The 23,350-nt window shown below is 39.3% G+C and overlaps 1 protein-coding gene across 1 annotated transcript in view; it reads right to left on the bottom strand.

The window, feature by feature from the left end:
• Positions 1-22,411, bottom strand: part of SPATA7 (spermatogenesis associated 7) — a 38,679-nt gene extending 16,268 nt beyond the window's left edge. The window contains 4 exon segments of the mRNA XM_020890586.2: positions 6,132-6,259; positions 9,643-9,690; positions 14,761-14,835; positions 22,245-22,411. Of these exon segments, the coding sequence (XP_020746245.2) occupies positions 6,132-6,259; positions 9,643-9,690; positions 14,761-14,835; positions 22,245-22,263 (270 nt within the window). The 5' untranslated portion in view covers positions 22,264-22,411.
• Positions 22,412-23,350: the final 939 nt, after the last annotated feature.

Raw genomic sequence — 23,350 nt, 5'->3', positions numbered from 1 at the left:
AACAGTACAAAATGAGATCATAGCAGGCAGAGATGCATAAAGCATCAGACTGTCTATAAGAAAATTCTTATCAGTAATGGCTTTTTAATAAACAAACAAACACTTAAGTCTTTAAAGATAGAAATATACTCTCATGTGCCTGAAATGGACTGAGAAAATTGCTCTTGAATCAACTGAAGGCATGAAACTTTTCTGTATCTTTATATCTTATAATCTCTACCATGTATCCTACCTTGTCTTTTCTTGGAAACCAGTAGAACACAGTGTAAAATCAACTATTATCAATCTGCTTTTTTCAGATTATAGAATTTTTAGCAGAAAGTTTGGATATAATTTTCACAGAAAATGTGCAACACACTGGTAAATTCACCAAAATTAAAATAGCAAATCACTGTAAAGTTTTAAAATCAGAAAAGGACTCATCAATTATATGTCAATGGGAAAAAATTCTGGTGATAATCTGACCACTGTCACTTTCTAGTTTACTGCAATTTGTTATAAACTGTTTCTGTGATTTAAGAATTTATATAAAGTGATAATCATTGAAAGTTTACAGAAACATGTTTTTATGTCAAGAATACCTATCCAATTTTATAATCACAGAACAACTGTGTATTAAAACAATCTTTTTCAGGGATAATGTCAGAAAAAAATGGTATACAGACATTTTCCAACTGTAAAACAGTTTTAAAACAGTTAAGGAACCAATTCTAGTGTGGAACAGGATGGGTACAATTTATTTAAGAATTTGATTGCATTTATTTTGCAAAAAGCTTCAAATTGTACTTTATAAGACAAACTGAGAGCTTCTCATTTTTGTTGTTTTATAGTGCTTTTAAAATACATTTATTTAAGAACATAATCACATTCATATATTCAACTAATCTTAACAGCACATAGTATGTGCTACACCAGTGATGTGAATGAATGGTGAATATCTGTGTGTAGGGTACAGGGTGCAGACTGAAGTGTCTGAGGTGACAGCATGTGAGTCAAAATGTGAGAGAAAAAAAGTAGCCCATATTAAGAGTGTGGGAAATTAAAGAAAAGGTTTTTGATTACTTGATCTCATGTATATAAACAGCTAGTATGTCCACAGGCTAAAGTTACCACTTTCTTTTTAATTGTAGCAAACTTTCCAGTAAATGCAGATTATAACCACAGGCATCTGTTACCCATAAAACCCATCCAATTATCAAAATATTATGCCTCAAATGATAATTTTAATTTAAATGTACCTAAACATTTATCAAGTTTTATAAAAATGTAAGTGAACTGCAAATTACTATGAAGTCTAAATGGAGTAAAAAATATTCCTATATAAAAGAATAATGAAAAGAATAATACGCAAACTGTCACATAATGAGTCAGTATGATGACATAACTTCCCAACTTAGAGAAAAAAAGTTATAGGGTTACAATGACTAAAGGAAAAATGAATGAAAAAGTCCTACATTTACAGACTTAATTATATATTTTGTTTTCAACAAGTCCCAGTCTTACCTCAAAATATAATTATCAATTGATATTCAAAATGCTAGATAACAGAAATGCATTTAAAATTTTCAATTTAAAAATAGTCAGTAAAAGTGAAAGTACACACGAGTCAAACACTGATGCCCATGCCCCCAGATGGCACAGGGTAGAGTAGGTCTGCTCTAAAGGAAGCAGCTCTGTTTCTGGTCCTTCCTATCAGTGTAACAGCCTTGGGGGCTCTTCACCGTAGTTACAGCTTTCCTGATGTCGCCCAAATCTGTTTTCAGCCCACACCTCTTTCTTGACACAGATACTTCTGTCCAACTTTCTACTGAATATATTAGATGTTCCAAAGGCATCTCCAATCAAGCAGGTCCAAACAGGTAAACTCATACTTTGTATTACCTGCCTCCCCCACCCCCCTGTCCAAAAAAAAAAAAAAAACCCCTGCACTTTGTCCAGTGAATGATCACCATCCTCCCCACTGCCCAATCCAGAAACCTGGGAACTCTGTAATTCCTGCCTCGTGCTTTTCATCGAGTCAGTCACCAAGTCCTGGGATTCTACTTTACCTTCCTTGTGCTCCTTCTGCTGTCTTACGTACCATGTCTTAATCATTTCTTCCCCACACTGCAGTGAGTGAAAGTCGCTCAGTCATGTCCAACTCTTTGCAGCCCGCCAGCTCCTCCGTCCATGGGATTCTCCAGGCAAGAACCCTGGAGTGGGTAGCCGTGCCTTTCTCCAGGGCATCTTCCCAACCCAGGGACTGAACCTGGGCTTCCTGCATTGCAGGCAGATTCTTTACTATTTGAGCCCTAGGGAAGCCCTCCCTATACCGCAAACTGTCACATAATGAGTTAGTACGATGACATAACTTCCCAACTAAGAGCTGGTCTCTGATTCCCCCACACTCCTCACGTAAAAAGGACCCAGGTTCACCACTAATTTACAAGTGCTCTTACTCACTCCCCCTGCCTGCTGACATGTCACACCCTCACGTACAATGCCAAGAGCTGGAGTTAAAAAAATGCCACTCGGTGCCTAGGAAGGGCAGCTGTGACAGTGGCTTTTACCATGGCGATGCTGCTACTAGGGGACAGGAAACAAAGCCCAGGGCCTCATCCAGACCGTCTAGGAGAACACGCTCACAAAGCTGGGATCCTCTCAACAGCTACCCCAAGCAGTGACGTGCAAGCAAACTTGCCCATCTCAACACTGAAATCATATGCTGCTTCCACACAAGACTGCAGCCTAAATCTGCAATACCCAGATGGTCCACAGAAACCGTAAACCAAGACAAATGACTCGGTTTTTCCCAACACCTAAACTGCAGTGGGATAAAAAGATGAGAGGAAGAGAGATGAAAAGAAATCTATCAATTAGTTGAAATTACTTAGATGCCAATTCTAACAAACTAAAAAGAAAGAGACAATAGGGAAATCTGAACAGTGGCTATTTGATGATATCAAGGAATTATTAATTTAAAGGCACAATAATGGTATGGTGGTCTTTCAGATACATATAGAAATATTTACAGATAAAAAAATATATATATCTGGCATTTGCATAAAAATAATCTGGGAGGGAGGCAGTGAATGAGGCTATATGTGAAGTAAGTCTGGCCCTGAACTGATCATGGCTGCACTTGGGGGACAAAAACATGTGGGTTCACTATACCACTGTCTTTACAGATGCTAAAATCTTCAAAATTAAAAAGTTTAAAGAGACTGTCCTATACACACAAAGATTTCCAGTTTCAGCTGAGAAATGGTAAAAACATAGCTCTCACTGTTTCAACAAGAAAAAAGCTGGACACCTTGCAAATTAATAATTTTTCTTGAACTAATGAGAGAAACAAGGTCACAGAGCAAACAACTAGCCTGAATTTTAGGGTGAGTAGGCGCCCGCAGGGAGAAACAGGACCAGAGCAAGTGCTTACCTGCGATGGAAGCTGCTGAATGGCACACAAGCTGGTAAGCTTCTGCTAGACATCTTCAGCTAATTGCTAAGACTGAGTGTAGACTTGTGTAGGTGTATGAAGCCTCTGAGACTTGGGGAGTCTGTACCTGCTTGCCAGCCTTTTCCTCTAGGAACCACACCAAAAGCTCTCAGGGAGGAGCTCTGAAAGAGCCCCTTTCTCGTGTTTCTTTGACACGGCTAGGAGAGGGGAACAGCAACCACTATAGAAATTATTCCCAACCCATTTTCTCTTTCTCTCAGTCACGGGGGAAATTCGCTTCACTTTGCCATTAACAACTATGGTAGTGACAGCCCATCACCTCTGCCACATGCCATGGGTTAGAAGCAAGTTACAGGTCTTGTCTACATGCAAGAAGAGGGGATTGTTTAAAGGCAGGCGTCACTGTGGGGCTCAGAATTCTGCCTACTATCACGGGTCAAACAGAAAGCACACAACATAATAAGAAGGAAGAAATAAAAATATATGAAGCACATCACTTTAAAGAACACAAATTATCAGTGAATAATCTGACCCACCTAGACTGTTAGGATTAAAAAATGGAGGAAGATATACAAAGAAATACCAATGAAATGAAGGCTAGTTTAACTATATTACTATCAGAAAACACTTCAATATTAACATTGAAAGCATCAAGGTAAATAAATTCAAAGCATAGCGACAGCAGGTCTGATTGACCAAGAAAATATATCATCAGGTCTCTATGCAGGCTCCCCTGGTGGCTCAGTGGTACAGAGCCTGCCTGCCGATGCAGAAGACACGGGTTCGATCCCTGGGTTGGGGAGATGCCCTGGATGGGAAACGGCAACCTGCTCCAGTGTTCTTCCCTGGGAAACGCATGGAGAGAACGAGCCTGCTGGGCTACAGTCTATGGTTCTGCAAGAGTCCGACATGATTTAGCAACTAAACAAGAACAAGTCTGTCTGTATGTAATTATACAGACTGAAAATATGTAAAACAAAAATTGCTAGTGCTAATTTTTTGAGAAATACCTAAATACATAATCATAACAGACTAGTCAGACCAAAAAAAAAATAAGATTTGAACATCTAAAGTATATAAACTTAATCTAATAAATATACTATATATTAAACACTGCACAGAGCTATAAAACATATTTTCTTTTCAAACACATAATGATAGTGCATTAAAAAAAAAAAACCTCTCCACCTATTGGGACATAAAACAAGTCTCAACAGATTTCAAGAAATGAGTATCACACAGATGTTCCGTGATCAACATATAATTAGGCTAGCAATCTGTAGCAAAGAGAAAACCAGGAGAAAAAACAGACATAGAGATTAAGGAATACTTCTAAAAGACAACGAGTTAAAGAAAAAATTATAATGGAAACTATAAAATGCTTTGAATTAAACTGCAATAAAAATACCACATATCAAAACTTGAGGAGTGCAGCTGAAGTAGTACTTGGAGAAAAACACACAGCCTTAAAATGTTTACACTATAAAAGTGAGGCTGAAAATAAGCTGAACAAATGCAGAAAAATACTGCAACACAAACTCAATGAAAGCCAGGAGGAGAAGAAGGATAAGCATTTACATTACTGAACTAGAAAGCAAATTATCGAAGGATCAACAGAGTTAAAAATATGCCCTTAAAAAGGTTAATAATACTGACAAATCTCTGGTGAGAATAATAAAGAAAGGAAGAAAGAAGGCATAAATAAGCAATATTAAGATAACAAGAAGTAATACATATTTGAGAGATTATGATGATTTAAGAGATTATGAACAAGACTACGCCAAGAATTTGAAAAGTTAGATGAAATGGACAACTTTCTCCATATGTACAACTTATGAAAATAGTTCTATGATGATTTCAAAAATTGCATCAGTCAAAAAAATCTCACAAAGAAAACTCTAAGCCCAAATAATTTTAATGTTGGAATACATCAAATTCAAGGAACAAATTAATTACAAACTTACATAAACTACTCTAGAGCATGGAAAAAGAGGAAGTAGCACCCAGTTTATTTTAGGAGGCTAGCAAAACCTGACACAGTAGAAAAAGGGAAAATGACAGGTCAGTATCAATAATGGACACAGATGCTAAAATCCTAAACAAAATGCTAGCAACTGTATTTAGTAATGTGTTAAAAAAGGTAATATATCATGACAAAGCTGTATTTATACTAGGGATGCAAAATTGATTTAACATTAGAAACTCAATTTTAATTCACTATATTTGAAATACATTAAAAAGAAAAACTGTACCATCATTTCAAAAAATGCAGAAAAAGCATCTGATAAAATTAACATATATTCATGAGAAAGGAAGAAAATTCTCTAAGCAGTGAGGAACTGAAAAGAGCTTCCTTAATCAGATGATAAAGGGTATCCCAAAAAACCTAAAGCAGTGGTCAGCAAACTATACCCCCTACAGATCAAATCTGGCCCACCATCTTTTTCTGTGAATAAAGGTTTACTGAACAAAGCAACATCCACTCATTCCAGTACTGTCTACAGCTGCTTTCTAGGGGCACAACAGTTGCCACAGAGACTGTGTAGCCTGGAAAGCCTAAACTATTTACTATCTGACTGTTCACAGGAAAGGTTACCAATTCTGACCTATAGTAAACATCATCAAAAACTCAGGTTGTACCATCAGTGAAGTATCTTAGAACATTTACTTTGAAAAGGTAAAAATACTATCTTACCTTTTGTAGAGTGTTAAGTAACGATTTGCAATGACTTTTAGAATGCACTGTAATCTTAGTAAATTTCAACTCCCTTCCACACCTTGCTAATTCCTTTTTGAGTTTCTCTCTTCGTTGTTGGTCTGCATCTGAGGGGAAAAAATTCTTTTGAAATACAGAGTAAAATAGAAAAATTAATTTTCTGATGATTGAAAACTAAGAAAGAGTACTTTTTTTCTTGCTAAAAATGTTTACACTACTGATATGTAAATAAAAATCCACATGGTTTTCTGAAACTTCAAATGGATTAACTATTTAAAGAGCACAAACAAGATATGACAAACTGATTAAGCCTAAGGGCTCAAGGGAACAACTGCTGGAAGATATAGAGATACAAAGGTTAGAAATGCAGAGTTTGAATTAATTCATATACTCCCCTACAAATGAAATATTATTGTCAATACCATCATATGCTATAAAAGTTTAAGTTTTATATGACAAAAAATGACACTAAATTTTAAAATATTATTTTTAATTAGGATAACTGACTTCCATTTTTCTTAACTGCTATTCATTTGAAAATACAAACCAAAAAAGTGGTTTCACATTTTAGTGTGCTTTAAGTCAGGTACTGAGTCATTTTCAAAGACTGAAAACAGCAAAATGAAAGCCAGTCCAGTTTCAGAATTAAAAAGAAGGCGCGGGACCTTCTTGGTGGCACCGTGGATAATGATCAGCCTGCCAGTACAGGGGACGTGGGCTCGAGCCCTGGTCCGGGAGGATTCCATCACAGAGCTACTGAGCCTGTGCTCTAGAGCCCGCAAGCTGTAGCTACTGAGCCCGTGAGCCACACCCACTGAAGCCCACGGGCTTAGAGCCTGGGATCTACAAGAGAAGCCTGCGCTCAGCAACGAAGAGTAGCCTCTGTTCGCTGCAACTAAAGAAAGTCTGCACAAAGCAATGAAGACCCAGTGCAGCCAAAAATAAAAAATTTAAGAAGGCTAACCATAAATTAAATGACTTGTATTTTCATGTAAAATTTTAAATTTAACATATGCTTTTTAATTGGAATGTATCTCAACTTGATGGGCAAGATAATTTCAAGTTTCAAATGACCCTGATTTGGGGGAAAAAATGGGACAAAACATCTGAAAAGAACTTTACTAAAGATATATTTAATACAAATGGCCAATAAGCATATAAAAATGCTCTACATCATTAATCATGAGGAAAATGCAATTAAAATCATGATACCACTTCACACTCATTAAAATGGCTATTAATCAAAAGAGGAGTCAATAATGTGTTAGCAAGGATATGGAGTAACTGAAATCCTAATATGTCGTAGGCAAGAATGTAAAATGGTATGGTCACTTCAGAAAACGGTTTGGGAATCTCCTAAAAAGTTAAATGTAATGTTATGAGATGAGCTAGCAATTCCATTCTCAGGTGTATACTCAAGAGAAATGAAACTTTACGTCCATACAGAAAGACCTGTACACGAGTGTTCACAGCAGCACTATTCATCATGGTCAAAAGATGAGCAGCGAAAGTGCCAACCAACTGAGAAATACACGTGCGGGGAAAGAGAACAGATTAGTGGCTTTCAAGGCTGGGAGTGGAATGAGGAAGCAGCTGCAAAGCTACCACTTTGGGGATCTTCTTAAGATGATGAAAATATTCTAAAACTGGTTTGTAGTGATGACTGCACAATTCTGTAAATTTAGTAAAAATCCATGAATTCTATGGTATGAAAATTATTTGTCAATAAAACTGCTATAAAAGGTAAAGCCTTTCTTGGAACTCCCCTGGTGGCCCAATGGTTAAGATTCCACCCGCCGAGGCAGACGACACGGGTTCAGTCTCCGGCCCAGGACGGTTCCACACGCAGCGGGGCAGCTGAGCCCACGCCCCACGGCGACAGCCCTCCTCCAGAGCCTGCGCTCACAGCAGGAGAAAGCACAGTGAAGGCGAGCCCGAGCACCCAGCTAAGGGCAGCCTCTGCTCACTGCACCTGGAGAAAGCCCACGCACAGCCACGAAGACCCTGCACAGCCAAAACTAGAGACATAAAAAGGAAAGCCTTTCTTTCTAATGCATTAGAATATGGAGTTACTTAAACAATTCAACAAAGTATAGAGATATCCTAGCTCAGAAATGACTGAAATTATCAATTCAGTTGTCTGCTTTGACAGAAGACTATAAAAACAGAGATGATTCAAGGCCAGAGATTTATTTCTTTTTGAAAATATGTCTATAAAGCCTGTTTCTAAGAAAGTTCGTATTGCTTAGAATGTACATCAGCTATGTTACACACAAAGTAATGATTATTAACGATACTTCAATGTGGTGATGATAATCTTTGCAGTTCTAGACATCACAACTTTTTTAATTTACATGACCATAAAGAAAAACTCCTGTCTCAACTGAAGGCAGAAAGTATCATGGGATAAATAAGCAATAAGTCTAAATTCTAAAAACAAAAAATAGGAGCAATTCTGTAAGTATAACATATATGCTGTCAACTTCTGAATTCTTATCTCCACCCTGAAACCTCCTCTTGAGCTCCAGGCTTTGTATTCCAACTGCCTCCTCAGCATCTCCACTTGGATTTCTAATAGGTATTTATTTTTAACTTATAATGACCAAGATTGAATTCTTGATTCACTTCCTCCCCTAAATAATTTCCTATTATATTTCCAACATCAGTAAATTATAACTCTTGTCTTTTTAGCATTGGGAGTCATCTCTGACTCACTCCTGTTTTTCTCTCATATTCTATCAACATCCAATTCATCAGGAAATACTGTTGACAGACATCTGAAAAGTTTCCAGAATCAAGCCATTTCATACTCCCTCTACTTACAAGCACAGTTAGTATCCTATGGACAGAGAAGCCTAGTGGGTTACGGTCCCTGGGGGTCACAAAAAGTTGGACAGGACTGAGTGATTGAGCTTGTACACACACACCCCACACCCCACCTCGACTTACAAGCACTTTGATCCAAGTCACCAGTACTTCTCATTGATTTATTGTTTCCCAACTGTCATTCTGCTTTTACCATTGCCCCTTGTAGACTATTCTCAACTTACCAGCCAGAGAAATACTTTTAAAGTTAAACTGGCCAGTCCTCTTCCTCTACTCAAGACCTTCTAATGGCTTCCAATGTCATTTACAGTGAAAGCCCAAGCGCTTGCAAACGGCCAAACCCTGGTGGTCTGCATCTCTCTGACCTATCTAAATGACCTCATCACCTGTCACTCTTCAGCTGGTTTATTTCACACCAGCTACACAGCTCTTCTTGCTGTTGCCCTGGATACACTGATCACAACAAATTTGGCAGAGTTTCAGTTCTGCCAAGATGAAAAGAACTCTGGAAATGGACAGTGGTTATGGCTGCACCACAAGAAGAATGCACTTAACATCACTGAATTGTAGACTTAAAAATGGTTAAGAAGGTAAATTTTAAGTTGTGTGCGCAATTTACCATAATTTTTTTTTTAAAAAGGTGGTTATGTTAAAAATTACTTACATTTGATGCTGGCACTCATGCTTAGTGGAACTGAGCAGTCTACTGCAGCTGAAAGAGAGAAGTCAGTTGTTTTAATACTATTCTTAATATTTATAAATGACAATAACTATGAAAAGTGAAAATCATAAGAAGTTCCAAAACTTGAAGTTCCTTGTTTTGATATTTTCTAGAGATGAAAAATATCCTTGATAAAAAACACACTGGTTGGGATTAACAGCTCACTGGATACTGCAGAAGGAAACATTAGTGAATTTGAAAACACAGCAAAGTAAACTCTTCAAAATGAAAGAGTGAACATCGGAAAACAAATGTATTGAGCATCACTGACTTCACCTACCTGTATCATTCACTTAACATAGTAACTGGAGTCCCAAAACAATCTTGAGGAAAAGAAGCAAAATGAGAGCAGCGACATCATCTGATTTCAAGACTCACTGTAATGTTATAGCGACCATGGCAGTGTGGTGTTGTAACAGACATACAGATCAACAGAACTGAAGAGTAAGTCTAGAAACAGACCCTTGCATATGGTCAATTATCTTTTAAAAAGTGCCAAGGCAGTTCCATGAGGAAAGGACAATCTCTTCAACAAAAGGCACTTATTTTTAGGCATAAAAACTGATCCTTATATAATACCCCATGCAAAGACTAATTCAAAATGGATTATAAACTTAATGTAGGAGCTAAAACTTAACCAAATTTTAAAAACTTTAGTTCTTCAAATGATAAAATAAAAAATTCTGTAAAAGACATGGGTGAAAAACTAGTGAAATTCAAATAAGGTCTACAGTTAATAGTATGCTGTCAATATTAATTTTCTGGTTTTAATAATTATACTATAGCTATATAAGATCTTCATATCAGAGAAAGTCAAGTGAAGGGTTTCTGTGACATCTTGTACTATTTTTGCAACTTTTCTATTAAGTCTAAAGTTATTTCATAATAAAAACTTAAATAAAGAAAATGAATTGACAAATCACAGACTGGGAGAAAACATTTGCAAAACATGTATCTGACACAGGACTGTATTTATATAAAGAGGACTCTCACAACTTAATACTAAGAAGACAAGCAACCCATTTTCTAAAAAATGGCAAGAGTTAAATAGATATTTCACCAAAGACGACACACAGATGGGAAATAAGAGTAAGACAAGTTGCTCAATGAAAGGGACCCCCTCGTGCCCTGCTGGTGGGACTGTAAACTAGTGCAGTCACTACGGAAAACAGTGAGGAGGCGCCTCAGAGAGTTAAAAACAGAACTGCCATATGTGTCAGTAACTCCACTTCTGAGAATTTACCTGAAGGAAATTAAAACACTAATTTGGAAAGCTATATGCTTATGTTCACTGCAGCACTGTTTGCAATAGCCAAGATATCAAAGCAATCTAAGTATCTTTTGACAGATGAATGAAAAAACAAGGTGTGGTATATATACACAATGGAACATTACTTGGCTACAAAAAATGAAATCTTGTGTTTTGCTACAAAATGAATGGACCTAGACGGTATTATTGGAAGTGAAAGAAGCTGGACAAAAAAGACAAATACAGTATGATCTCATTTATACGTGGAATCTGAAAAACAAACAAAATGAAAAGATTCAGATACAGAGAGTAAATGAGGTTGGCAAAAAAGAGGAAGCTGAGAATGTGGGGCAAAATAAGTGAAGGGGATTAAAAAGTACAAGCCTCCTTCTATGAAATAAGTAAGCTGCAAATAAGTAATATATAGCATAAGGGAAAGGGTCAATAAAACAGTAACTAATTTTTTATGGGGACAGATGGTTGGTAAACTTACCTTGCTGATTTCAGAGCATAAGCAAATGTCAAATCACTATGCAGTACATCTGAAACTAACATAATATTGTATATCAACTATACTTCAACTTAAAAAAAAAGGAAAAAAAGCTGCTTAACATCATCAGGCATTAGGGAAATACAAACTAAAATGCTATGAGATACCACTACACATCCACAGAGTGGCTAAAAAAGGACTGCCAATAGGAAGTGTTGGTGAGAATGTGGAAGAGATGGAAATGAAAAATGACAGCCACTTTGGAAAACAGTTTGGCAGTTTCTTATAAAGTTAAACATACACTTACTATATTACCGCACAGTTCCACTCCTAGTAAATAAATTTATCCAAGTGAAAAGGAAACATATGGTCAAAGATTCTATATGAATGTTTACAGCAGCTTTATTACTAATAGCCAAAAGTGAATCAAGATAACCCAAATGTACACCAACTGGTGAACTTCGATAAACAAACTATGGTATATTCATTAAATGGAATACTACTTAGCAATAACAAGTAAGAAATAATGACCATGGATTCAAGAGTGTTAACTAACTAAGTTAGATCCAAAATGATACATATAGTATAATTCCACTTATATGAAATTCTAGAAAAGGCGAAACTGCAGTAAGGAAAGGAGATCAGTGGTTGCCAGGAACTGGAGGGAAGAGAGTGCCTGCAAAGGACCAAGGAGAAGTTTTTGGCGAAATGATGAAATGGTCTGTACCAGGAGTCATGAACATGCTCTGTAAAAGGACAGACAGTAAATTCTTCAGGCTTTGCAGGATCACAGAGCCTCATCACAACTAGTCAACTCTGCCTTTTAGTACAAAGCCACTATAGACAATACGTAAAAGAATGAATGGGTTAGAAAAGAACAGATCATAAATTACTGTCTAATCACAGTATTAAGATCAGCATCTAATCACAAAAATATATTAGGAATAACACAGGTAAAACGAAACAACAGAGACATTATATTCAAACACAGTTAGTAAATGGCATTCCGAATTTGCTAGGTGTATAGAATCTGTAGTTGGTACTTTACTACACCAAGCACAAACCCACTGGTATATAATGTATTCATTTTCACTACACATTAACACAAATTAGAAGTGAAGCTGGAAAGGGTTTAAACTGGGTAGAGAAAGTAACATTTGCACATGTTTACCTTTGGCTGAAAGGATTTTATTATAGTGAACAGCCATGTGATTCTTGACCAGTTGGAGGGTACTTAGTCTGAGAGAGGAGGAGTCAGTGCAAAAAGCTAAAAATTAAAACACATTTAATCATTATATACTTAAAATGAATTTAAAAATCATCATGAGATAAACAAGTTATTCATTAAGTACATTTTTACAAAATGTTCTGAACTGTAACCATGGAGATACTGGCATTGTATCTGTGATGCTGAGTGTGTCCTAGCCGTCATCCTGCAATGATACCTGACGAGATACTGACTACTCTGGGTTCTAACCTTCTCAAGTTTTCCAAGCCTGAGAGTTTTGGGGAGGCTGTGGAGGATGATCTACCATTACATTTACAAAACTATTTCTTACTGACAGCTCTCAACCTCATAACTAAAAACGCTTAGCTGCCTGCCTGATAATAAAATAATGGTATCATGGTTAACATTTGAATACACTGGTCTGGGAAATCAAACAAATCCTACAGGTGAAGATTCTATTCTGAGATGAAAATTTCTAATTTTATACCTGAAAACAAGACCTACAAATCAGTTTACTGCATTCTTTTGAAGTATTAGGACAACTTTAAGACAAGAACAATCACAAAGAAATTAGATGACATTAAACTTCTTGACCTCATCTAAACTCTTAAAAGAAATCTTAGAATTAAGCATGCATATACAAGTATAAACATGTAAAATATAAACATAAACACAGGCATAACTTTTTAAAATATTAAACAGTTTTTGAGAATAATACACGCATGTAGTTTAAAAAAATCACAGCTAAAATGGCACAGACACTGAAAAGTAGTGAATTTCCTGCTCTGACCCTAAGTGTTCTCTCCCAGAAGTAAACTTTGCTACTTCTTTAATGCATATGTCTAAGGAAATTCTATGCATAATAAAAGTATATGCAATAATGATAACCTTGACACTGATCCTACAACTACTACTAAAAACATTTATTGAACAGGTACCATGCATGTGTTGTTCTAAGCTCTTTACATGTAATAACTCATTTAGTCATCATCATCAGATGTGAAAACTGAGGAATAGGGACGTAAAGTCGTCAAGGCCACACAGCTGATAAAGGATGTAGTTTAGATGTGAACCAAAGCAATCTCATACTTACACTCACTGTTCCTATACCAGCTCTGCACACGTATTCTTTTAAAAAAAAAGTTAGTAAATGACATACTGCTCTTCAGCCTGTTTCTCTATGTAGGTATCTTTTAAAGCTAGTTCAAAATTTTTATTTAAAAATTATTTTTCCAAGTTTATGATTCTGGCTCTATGTGTATATATACTTTATTATCAAGAAATAAATGAGTAATTGAAAATGATTCTTCTTTCCCATGTGTAGGATCAGCATCATATTTTTCCATGTAAATAAGGAAAAAAAGACTTCCAATTATTTTGACCAAAAACCCAGGCTTAAACATTTTAAGCTATAATTATAAAATATTTTAAAATGTACATTAAAATTTAAAGTCCTTAAAATGTGAAAACATCTTAAGATGTTAGATCTTAGACAATATAGATTTAGAGAACATCTTAGAGAAATATAGATTTTCCTTTCAGAGGATCCAGAAATCCCAACTGGATAAAGAGGCCCAACTGTATAAGTGTTCCTGATACAAAATGGACTTTTTAAGTGCTCTCTTTCTGTGCCTGGCTTTTCCTCTTCAGTGCTGTGTCTTTAACCACCTGCTAATCAGCAGTTTAACAGGGAAGGCAAGACTTCAGCCAGGGCCGTCTGCCAGCAACAGAAGAGCTGGACCGGAGCTGCTGCCGGGGGCAGGAGGCGACCAGGGCCCCGTCTAGGGCGGATGGACTCCCACACTCTCTCGTCGCAGGAACTCCTGCAGTATTCAACTCTAAGTGGTAGTGTGAGGAGGCGGAAACAGCAGCCCACCCCCGTACCCTTCCCTGGGGCACCCCACGGACAGAGGAGCCCGTGGGCGACGGTCCACGGAGCAGTGAAGGGCAGCGCGCGAGCGGGCACGGCAGAGCGTGAAGCTCAAACACTGACTAAACGAAGCCTCTTCTCACCAAGCTGCGTCATTTACAAATGCGGAAACACTGCTGGTCAGTCTCTTAACCATGTCGTACCATTTTAAGTGCCTCACTTACCGTTACTTTTGGTGCTCAAGTGTCCTTTAAATAGGCATGATGGACCAAATGTGGGAAGGACAGAGGTTGCTCTGACTTTTAACAAAAAAACATGAATTAGGACAAGTGAAACACAACTTTCACAAAGACACTACTGAACGCATAAAAAATAATAAGCTTATCTTTACCAAAATTGTAAAATTTATTCAGTCAATTCAATTACTAACCAGCAATAATATGTCACATAAAAATCCTGCTGCCATAGATAAAAGGCTTTCTCTTTTAAGAAAACAAGTTATTTTTTAAAAAGTTCTGCCTTGAGACTTAAGTTTCACTGGATAAAATGATAAACACATCAATTATGTTACTTGAGGATGTACTGACTTTATTCTGTAAATCACTGACCTACTGGTTTTTAAATGATTTTGAGATACAATTAATAAGATTTTGAATTTATATATATACATATTAACTATTTTAGTTAATCAAAGGCTGGCCGGTCCCTAAAAATAATTTTAAGAAAGTAATCCTCTCACAGAGTAATTTAGTAACTTATAAAATTATATACTATAAAATTATTATGTAAAAGTACATAAACATATCAGAACTTAATGATTAAAGATGTCTTAAGCTTCATTTAGTCCAATCCACTTACCGTCCTGCTTGGATTCTATCTATACATCTTATATTTAATTTTTTATTTATATTTATTTTATATTTTTATTTATATTTATTTTTTAATTGAAGGATCATTGTTATACAGAATTGTAAACTGCCAAACATTAATAGGAACCAGCCACGGGTACACACGTCCCCTCCCCTCCAGGTTGTCACAGAGCCCTGGTTTGAGTTCCCTGTGATACAGCAAACCCCACTGGCTCTCTATTTCACATATGGTAACGTATGTTTCCACGGTACTCTCTCCATACATCCCACCCTCTCCTTCCTCCCCCCACCAGCCACGTCCTCAAGTCTGTTCTCTATGTCTGTGTCTCCATGCTGCCCTGCAAATAATTTCATCAGTACCATCTTTTTGGATTCCATATTATGTGCAAAAGTAAACAAAGTTTGTTTTTCTGATTTACTACACTCTGTGTAACAAACTCTAGTTTCATCCACCTCATTAGAACTGACTCAAATGTGTTCCTTTTTATCGCTGAATAATACTCCATTGTATGTATATATATATATATATACCACAGCTTCTTTATCCATTCATCTGTCAATGGACATCTAGCTGCTTTCCATGTCCTAGCTATTGTAAACAGTGCTGTAATGAACACTGGGGTATGGAAAACTAATATCTCCCCTAACATCAGTATCTCACCTTTCAGACAAGATGGGCTGTCAGAAAACTAGATATATACTTCATCACAAAACAACGTCTGTCCCCCAAAAGTAATTGTGTTTTGAGGGGTAATCTCCAAGATAGGAAGGCTGAGTTACAGTTCAGTTCAGTTCAGTCACTCAGTCATGTCTGACTCTTTGTGACCCCATGGGCTGCAGCATGCCAGGCCTCCCTGTCCATCACCAACTCCTGGAGTTCACCCAAACCCATGTCCATTGAGTCAGTGATGCCATCCAACCATCTCATGCTCTGTCATCCCCTTCTCCTCCTGCTCTCACTCTTTCCCAGCATCAGGGTCTTTTCCAGTGAGTCAGCTCTTTGCATCAGGTGGCCAAAGTATTGGAGTTTCAGCTTCAACATCAGTCCTTTCAATGAACACCCAGGACTGATATCCTTTAGAATGGACTGGTTGGATCTCCTTGCAGTCCAAGGGACTCTCAAGAGTCTTCTCCAACACCACAGTTCAAAAGCATCAATTCTTCAGTGCTCAGCTTTCTTTATAGTCCAACTTTCACATCCAAACATGACCATTGGAAATACCATAGCCTTGACTAGATGGATCTTTGTTGACAAAGTAAGGTCTCTGCTTTTTAATATGCTGTCTAGGTTGGTCATAACTTTCCTTCCAAGGAGTAAGCGTCTTTTAATTTCATGGCTGCAATCGCCATCTGCAGTGATTTTGGAGCCCAGAAAAATAAAGTCTGACACTGTTCCCACTGTTTCCCCTCTATTTGCCATGAAGTGATGGGACTGGATGCCATGATCTTAGTTTTCTGAATGTTGAGCTTTTTTTTTCACTCTCCTCTTTCACTTTCATCAAGAGGCTCTTTAGTTCTTCTTCACTTTCTGCCATAAGGGTAGTGTCATCTGCATATCTGAGGTTATTGATATTTTCTCCTGGCAATCCAGTCCAGCGTTTCTCAAGATGTACTCTGCATATAAGTTAAATAAGCAGGGTGACAATATACAGCCTTGACGTACTCCTTTTCCTATTTGGAACCAGTCTGTTGTTCCATGTCCAGTTCTAACTGTTGCTTCCTGACCTGCATATAGGTTTCTCAAGAGGCAGGTCAGGTGGCCTGGTATTCCCATCTCTTGAAGAATTACCCATAGTTTATTGTGATCCACACAATCAAAGGCTTTAGCATAGTTAATAAAGGAGAAATAGATGTTTTTCTGGAACACTCTTGCTTTTTCGATGATCCAGCAGATGTTGGCAATTTGATCTCTGGTTCCTCTGCCTTTTCTAAAACCAGCTTGAACATCTGGAAGTTCACGGTTCACATATTGCTGAAGCCTGGCTTGGAGAATTTTGAGCATTACTTTGCTAGCGTGTGAGATGAGTGCAATTGTGCAGTAGTTTGAACATTCTTTGGCGTTACTCTTCTTTGGGATTGGAATGAAAACTGACCTTTTCCAGTCCTGTGGCCACTGCTGACTTTTCCAAATTTGCTGGCATATCGAGTGCAGCACTTTCACAGCATCATCTTCCAGGATTCGAAATAGCTCAACTGGAATTCCATCACCTCCACTAGCTTTGTTCATAGTGATGCTTCCTAAGGCCCACTTGACTTCAGATTCCAGATGTCTGGCTCTAGGTGAGTGATCATACCATCGTGATTATCTGGGTTGTGAAGATCTTTTTTGTACACAGAGTTTAATGGAATTCAACAAGCAAAATATAGTGTATCCCAAGACATGTTTTAAATGGGTAAATGGCCAGTCTGCTTTATAAGCTATAAAGGTGTGGGGAAGAAACAGTCAAAGCCTGAAAGAAAGATGGATGTCTGAAAACAAAAACAGGTATCTAGACAGCAGAACTAAAATCCAGGATGCTAGAACAAATCTTGCTAGAACAGAGTAAAACAAACAAACAAAAAAACCCACCTGAAATAAGAATATAAAAGAAGCTCTGTCTATATCGTAAGTCAGAGAGCAAGAAGGAAAAACATTAACTTATTTAGGATGAGAGAAGTCAAGGTGGTAACACTTGAGTTGGTAGTAAAGAGTCCTGAAGGAGTATACAGAAATATACAAGAAGAAAACTAACCACCAAACTCAAACAAATCTTATTTCTCCAGAGGAAAAAACTGCTGACTTTTTGCCTGCCCAGAATCCAGCGCCCCTTTGAGGAAAACAGGATCTCAACCTGCTTGAGGAACCACTCCTCCCCTCTCTTAGCCTAGTTGGTTCAAGAGGATCCCACTGTTGGAGGTGGGCATATCATCCCAAACTGGCCAGTTATGTTGACTAAATCAGCAAGGACTATGTGACCCAAGTCCAGACAATGAGACACAGTCCTGGGACTTTCACTGGAACTATTACGAAATCCCCAGAACATAAACAGGCCTGACACTACATAATGGTAACCTGTCTGAGAAGGGAACTTACACAGAGGTAAGTGGAACCAAGACCAAGGAAGATCCCTGGTAACACTGCTTGAGCACTGGGATATAAGCATGTTTGAAGCTCTACCCTCCCTAGACTTTTCCCCATAGGAGCTCAAAAATTCCCACTTTTGTTTAAATCAATTTGAGTTGGATTTCTTCACTTGTATTCACTTACTGAATACTGCTAAGTGTACCTGGCAATGTTTCAACCACTCTGTAGCTAGAAACTCACTTAATCCTTAAAACAATTCTATGAGATTGGTACTATCATTATTCACACTGTATAAGTGAAAGAAAGTGAAAATGAAGTCGCTCACTCATGTCCAACTCTTTGCGGCCCCATGGACTGTAGCCTAACAGGCTTCTCCGTCCATGGGATTTTCCAGGCAAGAATGCTGGAGTGGGTTACCATTTCCTTCTCCAGGAGATCTTCCTGACCCAGGGACTGAACCAGGGTTTCCCGCATTGCAGGCAGACGCTTCACTGTCTGAGCCACCAGGGAAGTCAGTCCACTGTATAGCTGAAGCACAAAGAGATAAGGCATGTCATTTGCCCAAGACCTCAGCAGTCTGGCTCCTGAGTCTTAACCATTACACTGTCCTGATCAATATAAATTGCTCAGTACTCAAATCATGCTCCATGCTACTATTATATCATATGAAACAGGCTAAGAAGTATGTAGTTTATTCCCTGTATGCAGTTTCTTCCTTCCAAGTTCCTTCTAATGAATGTGTGTTTCCCTACAGTTCACAGAAAAAGAAAAAGCAGGTCTATACAGAGAAGTTAGAGAGCACAACGTCAGAGACAATAAATGACAAAAGATAAATAACTTTAGATGTCTTAGTACCTTGAGCTCTTAAAATCATCAAAGGTAATGAAATGTAATCAATTTAAAAAGTGCAATTTTGTTGTTTAGTCGCTAAATTATGTCCAACTCTTTGCGACCCCATGGACTGCAGCACGTCAGGCTTTTCTGTCCCTCACCATCTCTTGGAGCTTGTTCAAACTCACGTCCATTGAGTCAGTGATGCCATCCAACCATCTCATCCGCTGTTGCCCCCTTCTCCTTTTGCTTTCCTTCCTTCCCAGCATCAGGGTCTTTTCCACTGAGCCAGCTCTTCACATCAGGTGACCAAAGTATTGGAACTTCAGCATCAGTCCTTCCAATAATATTCGGGGTTGATTTCCTTTAGGATTGATTGGTTTGATTCCCTTGCAGACCGAGGGACTCTCAAGAGTCTTCTCCAGCACCCCAACTTGAAAGCATTAATTCTTCAGCACTCAACCATCTTTATGGTCCAATTCTCACATCCATACATGACTACATAGCTTTGACTATATGTACCCTTGTTGACAAAATGATGTCTCTGCTTTTTAATACACCGCCTAGCTTTGTCTCTTCCAAGGAGCAGGCATCTTTTAACTTCATGACTGCAGTCACCATTCACAGTGATTTTGGAACCCAAGAAAAGAAAACTTGTCACTGCTTATACTTTTCCTCCCTTCTATTTGTTATGAAGTGAAGGGACCAGATGCCATGATATCAGTTTTTTGAATGTTGAGTTTTCACTCTCCTCTTTCATCCTCATCAAGAGACTCTTTAGTTTCTCTTCACTTCCTGCCATTACAGTGGTATCATCTGCATATCTGAGGTTGTTGTTATTTCTCCCAGAAATCTTGATTCCAGCTTGTGATTCATCCAGCCTGGCATTTCACATAATATACTCTGCATGTATTTCATGGTCAGAGGAGCCTGGTGGGCTATGTAGTCCATGGGGTTCCAAAGAGCCAGACATGACTGAGTGACTAACACTTTCACTTTCAGCACTACCTGAGAAGCCCCCAAGTGGGATTAGGGCAACTCTAACCATCTCATTTTAACTTTATTACCTCTTTAAGGGTCCTATAGCCAATACCATCAAATTCTGAGGTAGGGAGTTTCGACTTCAAAAACTCTGCATATAAGTTAAATAAGCAGAGTGACCATATACAGCCTTGTCTTACTCCTTTTCCAATTTTAAACCAGTTCATTGTTCCATGTCTGGTTAAGCATTTTAGCTCTAGCTAAATTTACTTATGGTTTTCTATTAACAATTACCCCAGATCTCTGTTGAGTATTACATTTTCCTTAAAAGCTCAATGAAAAGCAATGTTTGACACTATACATTATATAATGTCCTAAAAATGCAGCTAAATTGGGAAGTTATAAAAACAGAAAACTGTTTACTTTTTTTACATTAACCTGATTTTATTTATTTATTTGTTTATTTTCGGCTGCACTACACAGCATGCGGGATCTTAGTTCCCCAACCAGGGATCGAACTCACACCCCCTGCAGTGAAAGCACAGTCTTAATCACTGGACCACCAGGGGATTCCCATAAACCTGATTTTAAAAACAACCTAATTAACAAATAGACTAAGTCTATGATACTCTAATTTTTACATATGTCCTTTCCCATGCTCCCATTTTTATCATGAGATAGTTAAGTTGCTCTAAGATTTTGCTTTATCACATCTGGATTGAAAGTTTGTTGTGTTACTTACTGGGACCTTGGCAAGTTATTTATGATCTTCTTAGTTTATTCTCCATGAAATCAATGTACAAGATGTTTTGTGCATGAAAACTCGAGATAATTTCGGAATAGTTTCCAGTATACAGCAAGTGTCATGTTAGCTTCTGTGGTAAAACTTTTGAAAACCATAAACGTATTTTTGTTTGCTTTTTCTGGAACTTAGATGGTAAACTGTCAGAAAATACAGCTTGCTGATCAATGAATAGTTATCTCCTACATTCAGAACAGCACTTATTTTGATCCATGATTACATAATAAAGGCACACTTGTATGCAAAGCAAGACATTGCTAGGAACCATCTGGCAGCTTGGTTTAAAGGTATAATTTAAAATAGATGGGAACACTGAATAGGGAGAAGTCTGAAGACCGCCTTATCTGCCTTGCTCACAAAATGTTTAGATGCAAACTATTTGGGTTGGGTTGACTCCTAGAGATTTCAAGTTACGTGGTTCCAACTGTTCCACAGTGACGCCCATTTTAACCCAGAGTATTCAGTCAAGTCCAAGTATACATAGTGAAAATGGATTAGTCCTTTGCTACTGAAACTGTAGCCAGCAACACTACATCATTTGGAAGCTCATCCGAAATGCGTCATCTTAGCCCCTCCGTCAAGACCTGCATTTTTAACACGATTCCTAGGCAATCAATATTCACTGTGAGGTTGTCGAATTCCTGGGTTACCGGGTAGTTTGGGGGCGGGGCTGGGGGGCGTGGTTACCGTACGGAGGATTTTGTATTTCCTAAGTAACAGTGTGCCAAGAGCTTTGTAGGTATTATCTGCGTTTAATCCTCAAGAGCTCCAAGACATGGGTGTTTTTACCCCCACGTTCGAGATGAAGAGACCGAAGCTCACCCCTAAGTGCAGGGGGCCGGGGCGGGGGTGTAGACTTGATTCGGGGTTCAGGGAAGTCTGACTCCAAAGGCCACATCTGCTTGGTCTGCCTCCGACCCCGACTTGAGGGGGCAGGGCCTCTCGGAGCCGGGGTAACAAACTCTGAGCCAAGGAGCGCACCTGGGGAGCCCGCACGCAGGGCTTCCTCGGCGGCGAGAGGCCTGGACAGCTTGTGGAGGGGTCGGTGGCAACTCTGACGACCAAGCAGGGGCCCGGGAGCGCGCGCGCGCGGCCGCGACGCCGACCCCACACCTGAGGGGGCCGGGCACCCGGCGGGCGTCCGCGACGGCGGCCCTTTACCTCTCCGGCTGGCGTCCATGCTCGGGTCCTCCTGCGGCCACACCGCGGGGACTTGGGGCGTCCCCTTCAGCCCTTCCCGGGGCCGGGCCGGCTCCCCGCTGCAGAGGTTCGGCGAAAGACAGCCGGAGGGCGGGGCGGCGCAGCAGCCGGAGACTGACGCGCGGCGGGCGGCTGAGGGCGGGCCCCGAGGCGCCGGATTGTGACGCCATCGCACTGGGACGCGCCCCGTGGCCCCGCCCCCGGTGGCGCGGAGGCCTGGAGGACGCCGGGGCGAAGCGCCGGCCTGCCGCCTTGCGCGTCTGCTGCCTGTCGGGACTCCGCCCCCAGCACCTGGCAGGCCTTGACGCTGCGGGACGAGCGGGAAGACAGGCCGGCCTCATCGGGCGTCCGTGTCCCCTGGGTCCCGGAACGAATTGTTGGTTGAGCTCAGGGTAACATTTAACCAGCTCCAGATAGTTAGATTTCCAAGCAGTACTTGAACATTTGGATTAGTGAAAATCCTGGGGATGAAAAGCGTCTACATATTATCTTAATTCTTAACCCCAGTAATCACTTTGCATTTCCTTTCTGCTTCCTGAGCTTACCCCCACCCCCTCCTCTTCCACCACCACCTTCCGCCTTTTTAAAAATCTTAAGTCCTCAGTTTTCCTTTATGATGGAAGAGACTTGTAACATGAACGAGGCGTTGAATTATCCGTGGCTTTCCACAGTTTGTTTAATTTCGAAGGAGTTACTTTTGAATCCTTGGACGTGAGGATAGACTGGGACCAGGCAGCGTTCTTTAACGTGTCCTTCTCCGCAGCGGGTCTACGGACATTCGGGGCTGGATGCATGATTGTTAGGCTGTCGTATGCAGTGCAGGGTGTTTAGCAGCGAGCCTTGACCTCTGCGCACGGCACGGCAGTAGCAGCCCACCCATTCCACCCCTGATTGTGACAGGAAAGGTTCCCAGCATCTGGAAAATATCTTGCATATACTAGACCTCCCATAAGCATTTGTTAAATTGGATTAGAACTGAAGCATAAAGGGCAAACACCCCTGGGAGAGGCAACACAGGTGACCTGACTCACTCAAGGGTGATGCCAGTTTCCCTTGTGAAAGTAGGC

Source organism: Odocoileus virginianus, chromosome 6 (genome assembly GCF_023699985.2).
Source record: "Odocoileus virginianus isolate 20LAN1187 ecotype Illinois chromosome 6, Ovbor_1.2, whole genome shotgun sequence".
Classification (NCBI taxonomy): Eukaryota; Metazoa; Chordata; class Mammalia; order Artiodactyla; family Cervidae; genus Odocoileus; species Odocoileus virginianus.
The sequence above is the reverse complement of the archived record's forward strand: the minus strand, read 5'-3'. Positions and strand labels throughout refer to the sequence as shown.